General features: G+C 49.0%; 1 protein-coding gene across 1 annotated transcript in view; it reads right to left on the reverse strand.

The window, feature by feature from the left end:
* The window catches only part of LOC107119125 (spidroin-1-like), a 35,878-nt gene extending 30,324 nt beyond the window's left edge, over positions 1 to 5,554 (reverse strand). The window contains exon 1 of the mRNA XM_015421570.1: positions 5,466 to 5,554. Within this exon, the coding sequence (XP_015277056.1) occupies positions 5,466 to 5,532 (67 nt within the window). The 5' untranslated portion in view covers positions 5,533 to 5,554. The remainder of the gene's footprint in view (positions 1 to 5,465) is intronic.
* Between the last annotated feature and the right edge of the window lie 9,500 nt (positions 5,555 to 15,054).

Here is a 15,054-nt window from a genome sequence, read left to right on the forward strand (position 1 = left end):
ATGAATGCTTGCTATTGCTTCCTACAGGGAAAAGTGCTACTCCTGGAGTACCCTGAGACCAAAATGTTCCTGGTAGCCCTGATGCTGGCAGGCTTTTATTGGCGAGGATCCTGGAATGGGATGCAGACGGTCTCCATGATCAGGAAAACCGGAGACTAGGGTCGCCAGCTCCAGGTTGGAAAAGTCCCAGAGATTTGGGGGCTGAACCTGGGGAGGGCGGGGGTTCAGGAAGGGGAGGGGCCTCAGTGAGGGTATGCCGCCTTAGAGTCCATCTTCCAAAGCAGCATTTCCTCCAGGGGAACTGATCTCTGTCATCTGGAGGTCAGTTGTCATTGCAATGATGGACGTTTTGTGTGCAGTTTTATTTATTACTCCCTTGGATGCCTCCACCCTAACCATCTATCATTTCCCATCATTCTGTTTTTCCTTGCGTTTTTCAGGGCACAACCACATAATCTCATCAGCCTAGGAATCTTGGGAAATGTAGTTCTGTATGCATAGAGGGGGTGTGATAGAATTCTCTCTGCACCTGTTCTAAAACGCCCAGGATTTTGGGAGGGAAGCTAGCACGCTGAGGAATAAGCAACATGTAACTGTGAAGCCCCAGATGATGTATGTGCCCCTAAAAGCACCTGCTGTGTGCGTGCATCCCTGAATGGGGCAGTGAGTTCCACAAGTGACATTCCTGTTGTCTATGCTTCCTACTTTTGTCTGCCTTAAATCTACTGCCAATCCATTCTATAGGGCAGGGGCGGCCAAACTGTTAAGCAAGTTAAGCAAGTTTGGCCACCCCTGCTCTAGGGCGATTCTCAGCTCTGGTTCTCTTCCCTCCTCCTGTGTTGCAACCCACCAGCAGAAGCCACCAGGTGAAGCCCCCTGGAACAACAGACCGTTCTCTGCCTTGGCCCCTCCCACCTGGCTTTAATGCACTTAAAGCTAAACTTGAGTCTCCATCTAACCCGTAGTCCCCACGGGGACTTTCAGTCACAAAGCAGATGCAAGTTCTCTGTGGGAGCTCAATCCCAACATGCTGCAATTTGGATTGACACCACAGGGCAGGGATAGGAGGGGCTGCACCCCCCCACACCATTTACCTGACCCAAAATGGCCCCAGTCGGGCCTCAGGATTGTGTTTCCCACAGGGGGCTTTCTGCTGCAAGTTCTCGCGGTGGCCAAGAGGTTGGTGGATCTTCTAGTTTAGTCCTTAGACAGGTATACCTCTGTTCAGGATTGCACTGATACAGGATGATGCTCGCTTCCACAGGAGACCCCCCCCCCCGGTGACAGTAGGAAGCCCCCTGTAAAGGGCAGTGTCTAGACGATATCACACCCAATCTCTGCACAACTCATCTGTCTCTTGTTTGTCCCTTTTTTCTCCAGGATGTCATCCAAAATAAAAAGGAAACTGTAGGGAAGCTGCAGATGAAGCACCCATCTGGCTGTCCCCGAAAGCCAAGCTCCACCTTCAAATGGAAGTGCTAAGCTCTGCACCCCCCACCCCTTTCAGTCCTTTAAAGGGCTTTCCCCCCTTTTCTTTACCAAGCCACAATGTAGCACTACAGGGCACGCGAGAACAAGAAAGGAGGAGGAAGGCCCTTTAAAGGGCTTGTAGGCTATGAAGAGGTGCAGGCATAATGGAGCACTTGTTTATTTATCATATGGCCGTGTTACGCGCAGGAAGTATATGATGATGTAAAACAGGTAACTAAGTTGATACAATGGGTATGCAGAATGACTGGGCAATCCCCCTAAATACTAATATCTAGCTTTTCCATCTACTCAGTCACACCTGGGGAGAGTTCAAAGAAGTGCAATTTTAGCTTACCTCCTTGTGGTGCACCCTGGATAATGCTATAGAGCTAGAACTTCTGGGAGCCAGACAATCATAGGATCTCCTGGCCCACACTGCACACATGGAAACATTAATGGAGCACTGCGGGTGGGAAGCAACAGCAGAGCAAGTGGTGCAGAAATGCGGGCACGTGGACTCTGTTCTTGCCCATTCCCATTCCACTTGTCGACATTGCCCAGGTGGGGGCAAACATTCTCACACCTCTATCTGGAAGCAACTTCGGGCTGTTTTCATATGTGAATCCTTTGAGTGGCTATCCCACTGGTTGCATCCAATACAAACAAGGATGCAAAAAAAAAGGGATCCAGTGTACTTGTTGGCAGTCAATGTAGCTGAAGGGCTGTGGCTCACTGGTGGAGCGCCTGATTGGCATACAGAAAGTCCCAAGTTCAGTCCCCGTCATCTCCAGTTAGAAGGACCAGGTAGTAGGTGATGTGAAAGACCTCTGCCTGAGACCTCGGAGAGCTGCTGCCAGTCTGAGTAGACAATACTGACCTTGATGGATGTAGGGTTGCCAAGTCCCTTCTAAGATGCCGGTGGGGGGATGGGGGGATACTCTGGGAGCTGGAAGCGTCACCCCTGACATGCCAACGGCACCAGAAGTGACATTGTATGCCATGCCCACGTCACTTCCGGGTGACATAGGCACATCATGGGCAACGCTCTGTTTTTTTGGCAAAACTCTATGGTAAAATTGACCTCAAACCACAGAGTTTTGCTCAAAAACTAGAGTATCACCCCGATGTCACCAATGTCAATTCCCAGTGACGCAGGCACATTGTGTGCAGTGTCACTGTTGGGGGGGATTTCCTCCCACCAGCCAGCTGGCCTGTGGTGGGCAAAAGCCCACAGAATCAGGCAATGGAAACTGTAGATGAACCCATGGCCTGATGCAGTATAAGGCAGCTTTGTGTTCAACAACAGTTAGGTATCCAGCTCAGGATATCGTTGGAAGCACTACCAACCTTCCACAGCCTGCAGTTCAGCGTCTTAACCACTTGAACCATCGCAGCGTCTTTTTTTTGGCAAAACTCTATGGTAAAATTGACCTCAAACCACAGAGTTTTGCCCAAAAACTAGAGTGTCACCGCGATGTCACAATGTCAATTCCCAGTGACACAGGCACATTGCGTGCAGTGTCACTGTTGGGGGGGATTCCCTCCCACAAGCCAGCTGGCCTGTGGTGGGCAAGAGCCCACAGAATCAGGCAATGGAAACTGTAGATGGACCCACGGCCTGATGCAGTATAAGGCAGCTTTGTGTTCAACAACAGTTAGGTATCCAGCTCAGGATATAGTTGGAAGCCACCTTGTTAAAGTAGAGCAGGTCTTGTTCTGGTCAATGCTTGCATGGGAGACCTCCTAGGAACCCCATGTAGACCACCTTGACCATCTCAGAAGAAAGGTGAGATACAAATGGGGGAAAAAATTAAATACGCCTGCCTTGCTAGCTGAATGTGGCACCAACTGACTTGACCCTTGGGAAGAGGAACACTCTGAAAAGTTAAGAGCAGAAAGAAACTCTGCTTCCCCAGATGCTCAAAGATGAGAACAGAACCCAAGAATGTTAAAACCCTCAGAACCGATAAACAGAAGGCTTCGACGTCATTTGAGCTTGAGGCACATCAGATTCTGTCCATGACGGAATATTTCTGCGTGTTTCTCCCCAAGAACTTAGCAGACACTTTGTGATGGCTAAAAGACGATCAAGAACTCAGAATCCCACCCACCAGTATAGGCTTATAGGCTTAACTACCAAACTGTTAACCTAATCCCTTCCTTTACATCACACCCTTCCTGTCTCCAGGTAAGTTTGGCGGTGGCACAGATGCGATGAACATTTAACACCCAGCTTCCCAAGTGCAAGCCTAATGGTAAGGGAACTCATTCAATATCAGTGTTCCTGCAGGCTCCCTCTGCATTCTTGTATCCAGGGCTATTTTTGGGCAGGAACGCACAGGAACCGAGTTCCGGCTGGCTCCCAAGTTGGCCACGCCCAGCAGGAACTCATTAGCATAATAGGCCACACCCAAGAGCAGGAACTCATTAGAACTGGCTACATTAGGGGTGTGTGGCCTAACATGCAAAGGAGTTCCTGCTACAAAAAAGCCCTGGGTTTTGACAACAAACAAGGTAAACAGAATAAGAAGCAAAAGGTGGGTGTGGCTGGATGACCACACTTCTGGTAACATGGGGGGGCGGCTTAATATGCTAATGAGTGGTGCAGTCAGGGGTGTGGCCTAATATGCTAATGAGTTTCTGCTGCTGGGTGTGGCCTGTTATGCTAATGAGTTCCTGCTGGGCTTTTTCTAGAAAAAAAGCCCTGCGTTGTATCCAAATGTTCAATGTGTTATTCTCTGTGCTGTTCTCTGAAGACCCCTTTTCCGATAAGAACAGAAAAGTTGCCTTGCTGGATCAGACCATATTTCCATTTGTCATCCAGCGCTCAGCAGTGGCCACGCAGATGCTGCCGGCACCGAGCACAGCTTGATGGAGTGACGTTTTTTCTTTTAATGCCTCTGGCCGTGAAGGTTCTGCTTCTGGCTGTCATAGCTAATTGACAGACCTATCCTTCGTAAAAAGTCATTAAAGCTAGCAGTGGCTGCCCCTTGCATAACTGAAAGACAGAGTGGTTAAAGCAGAGTGGCCAAACTGTTGCTTGGGAGCCACATGCGGCTCTTTCACACCTATTGTGCAGCTCCCGGCAGGGCAGCCGGGGAAGCTAAATATCATTATCAAACAAATATCAGTGAGCAAATAAATATCATTATCGATATCTGCTTTTACCGCTTTTGTTATTATTTTTGGCAGTCTCATTTAATGTTAATAAACAGCAAATTTGCATATTTCCCAGTAAAAACGTGTAATATTTGTCCATGTCTTGCGGCTCTCAAACATCTGATGTTTATTCTATGTGGCTCTTACGTTAAGCAAGTTTGGCCACCCCGGGTTAAAGTGTCAGACTAAGATCTGGAAGATGCAGGTTCAAATCCCTATTCTGCCATGGAAGTTTGATGGGTGATGTTGTGCCAGTCTCTCTCACACACACTCACTCTCAGTCTAACCTTCCTCACAGGGTTGCTGTTGTGAGGATAAAATGGAAGAGGGGAGGATACGGTTGCAAGTTGGTTTGGGTCTCCATTGGGGAGACAAAGGAGGTAGGAATACCTAAATAAAATTGATTGTGGCACTGAATTCCATAGGTTAATTAAGCAGTGTGCACAGAAATGTTTCCTCTCTGCTTATATCGAACATACTGCCAATCAATTGCATTGGATTATCGCCCCCCTAATTCTAACGTTACAAAAGAGATTCTCTGTTTATTCTCTCTCTCTCCACATTGTTCATAACTTCATAAGCCTTTGATGTATTCCCTTTGGTAATCATTTTCTTAAAACATAAAAAGTCCCAGTTGCATATGGTTTTTGGAAAGATGTACCATCCCTGGGATACAAAGAAATTAACTCAATTCTCCTTCCTGCCTCTCTTTTCCTGCCTCTTCTTTCTTTCTTTCTTTCTTTCTTTCTTTCTTTCTTTCTTTCTTTCTTTCTTTCTTTCTTTCTTTCTTTCTTAACTCCCCCCCCACACACACACACTCTGTCCCCCAGACTTACCACCCTGCAGGCTTCCCCCGGCCAGGCACAAGAGAAGAAGCGAAGTGCAGAGATTCAAACTCATCATTGTGAAGCTGCAGGAACGTCTCTGGATCTCAGGACCCCACAAGGGGCTTGGGGGGGGGGCTGCTCCTTTTATCCCCTGCTCACGCCCCACCTCCTGCCTGCCTCCTCCCTTCATTGGCTGGGCAGGCCACACCTGTTTCACTCTACCCAATGGGCTCTCAGCAGGAGAGGGGTAGGCAATACAGACACAACAACACCTTGCTGCTAGCCCAGCCATTTAACACTCACTCACTTATACCCTAGTTAGCTGGCAACGCTACCAGACATATCTTTGCACCCCTGTGTGCACACACAGGGATCCAGACTCACACCTACCCAGCTATCGGTGCTTCTGCCTTCATTATACAGCATTTGCTAAATTAAACATTCCTCAGAATGCTTTATACAGTCTCTAGTGTGCCGGCTCATCCAACAACTTTGTCGGGAAGGTTGTTGTTCCTATCGTAGAGGTGGGAAACGGAAGCGAAGAACTGCCTCCCATTCATTTGCAGTACAAGTGAGGATCATGTCTGCACTACACCGGCATGCGCACACCACACTCTGCCATCCAGTCCTCAAGGCCTCCTTTGCGCCAGGCAGCTGCACAGCCGGACCCCATATCACCTACTCATAGGGGCCTCCTTTCCATCACAGAAATATTTTCTTTTCCCTGTTTTTATATCCCACATGCCACAAGCACACCTTCACTCCAGTGCAGGACTTCTCAAGGGATGATTACGAGCGCTCCCTCATCTAGGGTTGCCAATCTCCAGGTGGTGTCTGGAGATCTCCCGGAATCACAACTGATCTCCAGACGGCAGAGACTAGTTCCCTTGGAGAAAATGGCCACTTAGTTTCAGGTGGAATAAAGATGGGTGAGGTTTGGGCAGTTGATAAATCAAGGATAGGGAAGCAGTCTAAGGGGGGAAAAATGTAATTAAAAAGCAGTAGAGCAAACTTGAAAGTGAAACGAGATACAACAGTTATAATAAAATGCTAAATTAACTTAAAGGATGTAAGATTGAGTAAAGGGTAAAAGGGTAATAAGAGAAAACGAAATAAAAATTTAATAATATGTCCCTATATTGTATATAAGGAACCAACAGGCTACTGGAGGATGGGTTAGAATTGAATCAGGAGAAGATAATTTATAATAAGCTAAAATGAATGTTTTACATCACTGATATGATATGAATTCTTAGTATAGTGCGGAAAAGACAGTATAAGAATTATAAAGGTAATGGAACTAGAGGTTTCTACTTAATACTGTTATATTCAATACAGAAATGATAGTAAGATCAAAGATAAGAGCAAAATGTTTTATAATATGGGTAATTGGCATGTTAGTCTGTGTTGTTGTGAAGGTAAAGTGATGTTTAGGGATGTTGAATGTAGTCTTGTTGTTGAATTTGTTTGTATGTGCAATATAGGCTTATAATGTAAAAAACTCAATAAATATATTGTTAAAAAAGAGAGAGAGAGAAAATGGCCACTTGGGATGGTGGACTCTGTGTCATTATACCCCAGAAGAGCCCCTCCCCTCCCCAAACCCTGTCCTCTTCAGGATCCACCCCCCAGATCTCCAGGAATTTCCCAACCCAGAGCTGGCAACCCTACAGGCCAGAAGTCTGTCTTTGCTGATCTCGGACATCTGTGCATAGACTGTGGTTACTCACTAGACAAAGAAGAAAAGCTACTCTGTACACTGCTGACCAGGGCGGATTGGCATTAAGGCCACCGGGAAAAGTCCTGGGGGGGCTGCCGGCCGAGGCCACTCCAACCCCAAGTGAGGGGCAGGGGCAGATTGCTCTAAGACAGCCCTGCCAGGGGCACTGAAGGAGGCACAATGCATGGCCCCGTTCGTGAGGGGAGAGATGGCCTCACTTGCACTGTGGGGGATGGGCCTGGCACAGCCTCACTCCCTCCTCTGGGGTAGGGCCAGAGCAGACTGGGATGGGGGGGGCTTTTCCGGGGCCCTTGTTTCCTCCCGGTCCACCCCTGACAGCTGAGCCCTGCTGAGTCAGACCAGAGGTCCACATGGACCATCTTCCTGCTTTCCACAGTGGCGTATCAGATGCCCCAGAAAGGGCTACGAGCGAAATGTGAGTGCAGCTGTCTGCTTCTGCTGTTGCACCTTCCCCAAAGAACTGATATTCAGAGATACGCTGCCTCTGAATGTGGAGGCTCTGTTTAGGTCTTATGGTTAAAACCTGTTGTTAGGTCTCTGAGCCAGGGCTCATTTTGTAGAAAAAGCCCAGCAGGAACTCATTAGCATAATAGGCCACACCCAACAGCAGAAACTCATGGTTAAAACCTGTTGTTAGGTCTCTCCTCCACGCATTTGTCTAGTTCTTTTTTAAAGCCGTCAGTGCCATTGGCCATCACTATATCTGCGTGGGGCAGTCTGACAGTGCTGGACTTGGATACGAGAGGCTTGGGTTCAAATTCCCGTCCTACTATGAAGCTTGCCAAGTGACCTGAGAATACAGTGGGGAAGGGAGACCTGTGTGGTTGGAATGTCAGACTAGGATGTGGGAGACCCAGGTTCGAATTCCCGCTCTGCCATGGAAGCTTGCTGGGAGACACTGGGTCAGTCGCACACTTTCAGCCTAACCTACTCACAGGATTGTTGTGAGGATAAAGTGGAGGAACGATGTAAGCTCCTTTGTGTCCTTATTGGAGAGAAATTTGGGTTATAAATGAAGTCAGTACATGTACGCTACCCTGAGCTTCTTGAGGAAAGACAGGGTAACAATGCACAGGACAGACGGAGAGGTGCTAGCCACAAAATCTGCCCTGCTTAGTCCACACCTCTGTGCCCAAAAGACAAATATTCTATCCTGATCTTCAGCTCTTTCAACAATTTCCACCCTAATCCTCCACATGCAGCAAACAGAACAGTATGAGAAAGCTTCCTCACAGCTGTGTCATGCATTCAGCCTCCTTGCCTTTGAATGAATCTGGTTCTGCAAGCCCTCTTTGATAGACAACCGACGCGTCATTCCAGCGCTGCCCTCCACATGCATCCAGCCTCCTTGCCTTTGAATGAATCTGGTTCTGCAAGCCCTCTTTGATAGACAACCGACGCGTCATTCCAGCGCTGCCCTCCACTCTGTGTCCTGGCAGCTGGAAACTCTCCTTCCAGCCCGGCCCTTGAGGATTAATTTATTCAGATATTTATACCCCGCTTTTCTCCCCAGTGGGGACCCAAATTGGCTCACAGCATCGTTCTTCTCTCCTCCACCTTATCCCCGCCACAACCCAGTGAGGGAGGTTTGGCTGAGAGAGCGGGGTGGATCCAACCACCCTCAAAGTAGCCCCCCTCCAACTTAAGCGGCCCTTCCTCCAGCTTATGGCTCTCCTCCACTGGTTCAGGATCCACTCCCGTGACCGGCTCCAGATCACTCAGCGAGGCCCTGACAATAGCCCAGGCAAGCCCAATCTTATCAGATTTCGAAAGCCAAGCAGGGCCAGCCCTGGCTAGTATTTGGATGGGAGACCTCCAAGGAATACAGAGGCAGGCGATGACAACGTCCCTTGCCTCCAAGCCCCACTAGGGGTCGCCAGAAGTCAGCTTGACTTGATGGCAAAAAAATAAAAAAGAGAAAGATCTCTCAGTGAGCTTTTCATGGCAGAGGGGCGGATCCTTCCCCTCTCCTACCACTCCACTTGGCACAGTCTGAAGCCTTCCTCCAGCCTAGGGAGCCCTCCTTCGACTTCAATGCCTCTTCAGTGGGAGGAAGAGCCGCTTAGGCTGGGGGAAGTCAGCATAAGCTGGAACAAGGCTCCTTGGAGGATGCTTGGATCCATCTCAGCATGAGGGTTTTGAACCCGGGTCTCTCAGATCCTAGTCCAGTGCTCTAGCCACTAGGCCATACTGGCACTTTATGTATGTGGCTGAGATCACATGCGCTAAATAATCTACTTTCAATCCACTTTCAATCCACTTTCCAACTGGATTTTACTGTGTAAACTGGCAAAGTCCAGTTCGAAAGTGCATGGAAAGTGGATTATTTAGTGTGTGTGTGATCGCAGCTTGTATGCAGAGCCGTCAAGTTGCAACCGACTTACAGCGACCCCAGCAAGGGGCTTTCAAGGCGAGTGGGAAGCAGAGGTGATTTGCCATGGCCTTCCTCTGCAGAGCCTTCCTTGGTGGTCTCCCATCCAAGTACTGACCCTGCTTATCTTCTGAGTTCTGACCAGATCGATCTATAACATGCCACTTTCCCTCCAGTCGTGGCTCAAGTGGTTAAGACGCTGAACTGCAGGCTGTGGAAGGTCAGTAGTTCAGCAGTTCGATAACATGCCACTTTCCCTCCAGTCAAGTGGTTAAGACGCTGAGCTGCAGGCTGTGGAAGGTCAGTAGTTCAGCAGTTCGAGATCCGGGTTGTCGTATGACGGAGTGAGCTCCCGTCTCTAGTCCCAGCTCCTGCCAACCTAGCAGTTCGAAAGCAAGAAATTGCAAGTAGATAAATAGGTACCACTTCGGTGGGAAGGGAACAGCGTTCCGTGCACCTTGGTGTTTAGTCATGCCGGCCACATGACCACGGAAACGTCTTCGGACAGCGCTGGCTCTTCGGCTTTGAAACGGAGATGAGCACCGCAACCCTAGAGTCGGATTCGACCGGCTTTCGAGCAAGGGAACCTTTACCTTTACAGTGACATCAAGTCGCAGCTGACTTATAGCAACCCCAGTCAGGGGCTTTCAAGGCAAGAGAGAAGCAGAGGTGGTTTGCCATGGCCCTCCAAAGAGTCTTCTTCATTCATTCATTCATTCATTCATTCATTCATTCATTCATTTAGTTATTCATTTATTTATTTCTTCAAATATATACCCTGCCCTGCCAGCCAGGGCCAGCTCAGGGCAGCTTACATAAAATCAGTAGAAAACATTTAAAATAGTACAAAAAACCCAATTAAAATAGTATTAAAACCAAATTACAATTCCCTGCTTGGCTTCCAAGATCTGATGAGATACCGTTAAGTTTTCTAAAGATGCAGCACCTCCTTCTCCCCCAGAACAGGCTCTTCTGGAAACTGAATCCAGGGCCTCTTGTACCCAAAGCGAGACTCAAGACCCTCTTGGACCAACAAGCTGCCTCCTTATCTGGCAGCACTTCTGAGCAGCACAACGGACGGAAATCCATATTATTAATTTAGGCTCTGGAAGCCGTGCACAAGAGCTTTTTTTAAAAAAAAATCACTCCAGATCTGTAAAAGCCAATAAAACCAGCAGCTAAAGCAATCAACCGGAGCAAGAAGAAAAGTTTTGAAAAGCACAACACAGGAAGATAAAACATGATTTTTTTGGGGGGGGGGGAATATAAGCTTTAGTAGCCGGGAGAATCCACTGGGGGCAGCTACCACGGTTTTACAGGCCTGGTGGAACAGCTTCACCTGTTAAACTCCTGCCTGTTGCCCAGCTCCGAAAAACACGCAGCTTTTGGTCATATAAAAAAGAAGAAGGTTGAGTGTGCCAAGCCTACGGACCCTGTGGGCTTCAAAGCCCGGCTGCAGGGTCATTTGCGAAACCTGACATCCTTGGCCAAGACAAACACCCACTCGGCTTCCACCAGTACGCTGTAACTCACCCGCCTGCCTGTTTGGAAAACTCACATCCAGCCAGCTGTGTAATTCCCTCCCTCCCCTTCCCAAGTCCCAAGTATGTTTAAACTGTCTGGACCCTGTGACAGCTGTTAATCATGGGTTCCCTGCCAGCTCTTGTTCGAGAAGGTGCCTCAAACTGCACCGTGCAAGCTTGGGAGAGGCAGGGACACTTAATTGTGGAAGGCGGCACTTAGTGGCTCCGCGAGGAACCTATGTCCAGTGCTGTTTCGGCACATGCTGCGCTCTTGCCTCCGCCAGAAGTCTGCTTGGGGCCTTAGTAGACTTACCAACCTCCAGGTGGTGACTGGAGATCCCCTGGCTTTACAGCTGATCTCCAAGAGACAGAGATCCGTTCACCTGGAGAAAATGGCTGCTCTGGAAGGTGGGCTGAATGGCATTATATGCCACTGAAGTCCCTCCCCTCCACAAACCATGCCTGGATTGTTTGGGGGGATGTAACCTGAGGAGGGCAGGGCTTGGAGAGAGGAGGGACTTCAGTGGGGTATAATGCCAGAGAGTTCCCCTTCCAAAGCAGCCATTTTCTCCAGGTGGACTGATCTCTGTTCCCCGGAAAACAGCTCTGATAGTGGGAGATCTCCAGCCACCACCTGGAGGCTGGCAACCCTAGGGCTAGAGTATACATTCTCTTGGGGACCTGACCTCTGCCGATGGCTAATGCATAAGTTTCTCTAATGGGCCAAGCAGTTCACTGCCCGTGGGGATTTTTCAGGTGGGGGAAATGGCACACCGAGGGGGTGGTGAAAAGCTTAAAAGCCTCCTGTCCCTGTGTGGCCATGTTGCCCATCTGAACTGCCCCCCCCCAGTGTGGAATTCACATACAATTTGGGTGCCAACCTCCAGGTGGGTTGTGGAGTTGTGGAGTTACAACTGATCCCCAGACTACAGAGATGAGTTCCGCTGGAGAAAATGGCAGCTCTGGAGGGCAGATTCTCCCTCCCCTTGCCAGGCTCCATCTCCAAATATCCAGGAATTCCCCAACCTAGACTTCGCAACCCCAACTCACACCCCATTCCCAGTCCACTCGTCGCTGCTCCCTTACCTGTTGCATCGGCACAGAAAAACAGACATGACCGGATCGTGCCAGGAGGCCCTGCAGCCTTCACAGGAACCCTGGATGCCTCCTTACAACTACTTTTTGTTGTTCAGTCACACGGTCGACTCTTCACGACCCCATAGACCACATCACGCCAGCTACTACTCAGGTCGTTTCTGCATTTGCCGGCCCCTCTGGATTTTCTCAGTGCTCGAGTCAAGGCAATTTAAGTCCAGGGCAAATCAGCATCCAAATAACCCGGGGCAACAGCAGGCTGAAACCGGGCTGACCACTGAAGGGAGGGAATGAAATGCAGAATCGGGGACAGGGACAGGGACAGAATAAAAAGAAGGCTGAATTTGATTTTAGTGCAGAATTGCTTGGAGGACACCACAGTGAACGTGGATTCACAGGAGAGTGCAGAAAAGGCCAAAAAGAAACTCCTTTGAACTGGATCAGACTAGGTTTATTTTTGGTCTGGTTTAATGCGGGACGCTCCAGAAATGTTACAGTCATGCTCGTTATGTGGACGTTCCCCCTTACATAAGAACATAACATAAGAACATAAGAGACGCCAATGTTGGATCAGGCCAAAGGCCCTTCCAGTCCAACACTCTGTCACATAGTGGCCAAAAATACCAGGTGCCATCAGGAGGTCCACCAGTGGGGCCAGGACATTAGAAGCCCTCCCACTGTTGACCCCCCCCCCCAAGCACCAAGATGACAGAGCATCACTTGCCCCAGAGCCCCTATCTATACCTTGTGGCTAATAGCCACTGATGGACCTCTGCTCCATATGCTTATCTAATTCCCTTTTGAAGCCGTCCATGCTTGTAGCCGCCACCACTTCCTGTGGCAGTGAATTCCATGTGTTAATCACTCTTTGGGTGAAGAAGTACTTCCTTTTATCCGTTCTAACCCGACCGCTCAGCAATTTCATGGAGTGCCCACGAGTTCTTGTATTGTGAGAAAGGGAGAAAAGTACCTCTTTCTCTACCTGCTCTTTCCCATGCATAATCTTGTAAACCTCAATCAACCCCCTTACATGCAGACAGTTTCCTGCTATCTGTACAGGACTGTTGTCTGGATCATTGAGACTGTCTGCACCTGAAGCGCTTTGAATACTTGAGATGCGTGGTGGTCATTAGTTTGCACCGCAATTTGGTTGGGCTGGGCTCTGATTTTCTGCTGTCATTATCTCATCTCTCCCGTCTCTGCTGACCTTGGGCTGCGACCCATCCTGTGTCCTGGGGCACAGTGTGACCCTTCCCCCAATAAGCATGACCTCGCTGTCGATTCTGAGGCCAACACACACAGAGAGACCTTTTCCTGCTTTCTTGGCTGTTGAAAGACACATCAACATTCTTGGTCTATGAACTATGCCTTAAACCAGGGCGGCTGGGGGGGGGGCTTGATCCAGATGTCTTGGTGTGGGTGCATGCAGGGGGAGGGAGGGATGGTGGTGAGCAGGGCAGACCAATGCTCCCTCTAAGCTGTGGAGTCTTGTGAGCAAAAATTCTGCTTGGTGAGCTACTGGCATTAAAGTTGTGAGGGAGTGATTTGGCTGCTGCATAATTTAGTCTGCTCTGAAGCCCTCCTTCCTGAGCTGAGACAAAAACTGTGTGAGCCGGAGGCTAAAAAACTGAGCTATCTCGCACTAACTCAGCTTAGAGGAAACACTGGTGCAGAGAAATGGGCAAAGCAAGAATGGACACAGAGACAACTGCCCTCCTCTTTCCCCTGCAATCCAGTTTTACACAGCAATTGAAAACAAAATAAACTCCTCTGGCTTGTACTACAGTGTATAGTTTGCCATAGACTGGATCCCGTTACATAAATTCACACCATTTAATGTGTCATGTTCACACACTTTGCTTCAGTTCTGCTTTTTTTTTTTTTTGATTTCTGATTGGTTTGGAAACCCAAATTATTTTTATTATTATCCATTGAATTTCTGAATTCCCCCATAAGCCCCATCCCTGAGTACACAGGGCTGTGGGTGATTTACAGCAAATTAAAACATTTGTTGTTGTTGTTGTTGTTCAGTCGCACAGTCAAGTCCGACTCTTCGCGACTCCGTGGACCACATCACGCCAGGCCCTCCTGTCTTCCGCCGTCCTCCGGAGTTTGCTTAACTTCATGTTCGTTGCATCGGTAACACTGTCTAACCATCTCGTCCTTTGGCGTCCCCTTCTTCTTTGGCCTTCAATCTTTCCCAGCCGAAGTAGGCAAGGTGGAAGAAAAGGGGAGGGTGTCAGCTGTGGCAGAAAACTGTTGCTGTCCGCAACCAAAAGCCTGGTGGAACATGGTTGCCTTACAGGCCCTGGGGAACTGCATTAAGTCCCGCAGGGCCCTGATGGAAGTTGGCAGAGAGTTCCGTCTGATCGGAGCCAGGGCCGAGAAAGCCTTGGCCCTGGTCAAGGACAGCCGGATATCTTTTGGGCCAGGGATCACCAGCAGATTGCTCTCGGCAATGCTCTGTCATCGTTTACCGAGTGTCTCATCCTGTCGATTTTATTGATTCTCTCTGTGTAATCTGTCTTGAGTCCCAGTGAGAAAGGTGGACTATATAAATAACAGAAATCAAGGCTATTTTTGGGCAGGAACGCACAGGAACGGAGTTCCGGAGTTGGCCACGCCCACTACAGCCGAAACCTCTATCAGAAACCACACCTCCACCCCAGCCAGCTGTGACCAAATTCCTTCCCTCTAAGGGCTGGTTTCCTGGGGCTTCCCACAGCCGCGGGGTGCCCGGGCAAGCCAAGGGAAGGCATGGGGTTGTGGCCTACTAGGCTAATGAGCTGTGCTGTCAGGGGTGTGGCCTAATATGCTAATGAGTTTCTGCTGTTTGGTGTGGCCTGTTATGCTAATGAGTTCCTGCTG

Source organism: Gekko japonicus, unplaced genomic scaffold (genome assembly GCF_001447785.1).
Source record: "Gekko japonicus isolate JY-2015 unplaced genomic scaffold, Gekko_japonicus_V1.1 scaffold1445, whole genome shotgun sequence".
Lineage (NCBI taxonomy): Eukaryota > Metazoa > Chordata > Lepidosauria > Squamata > Gekkonidae > Gekko > Gekko japonicus.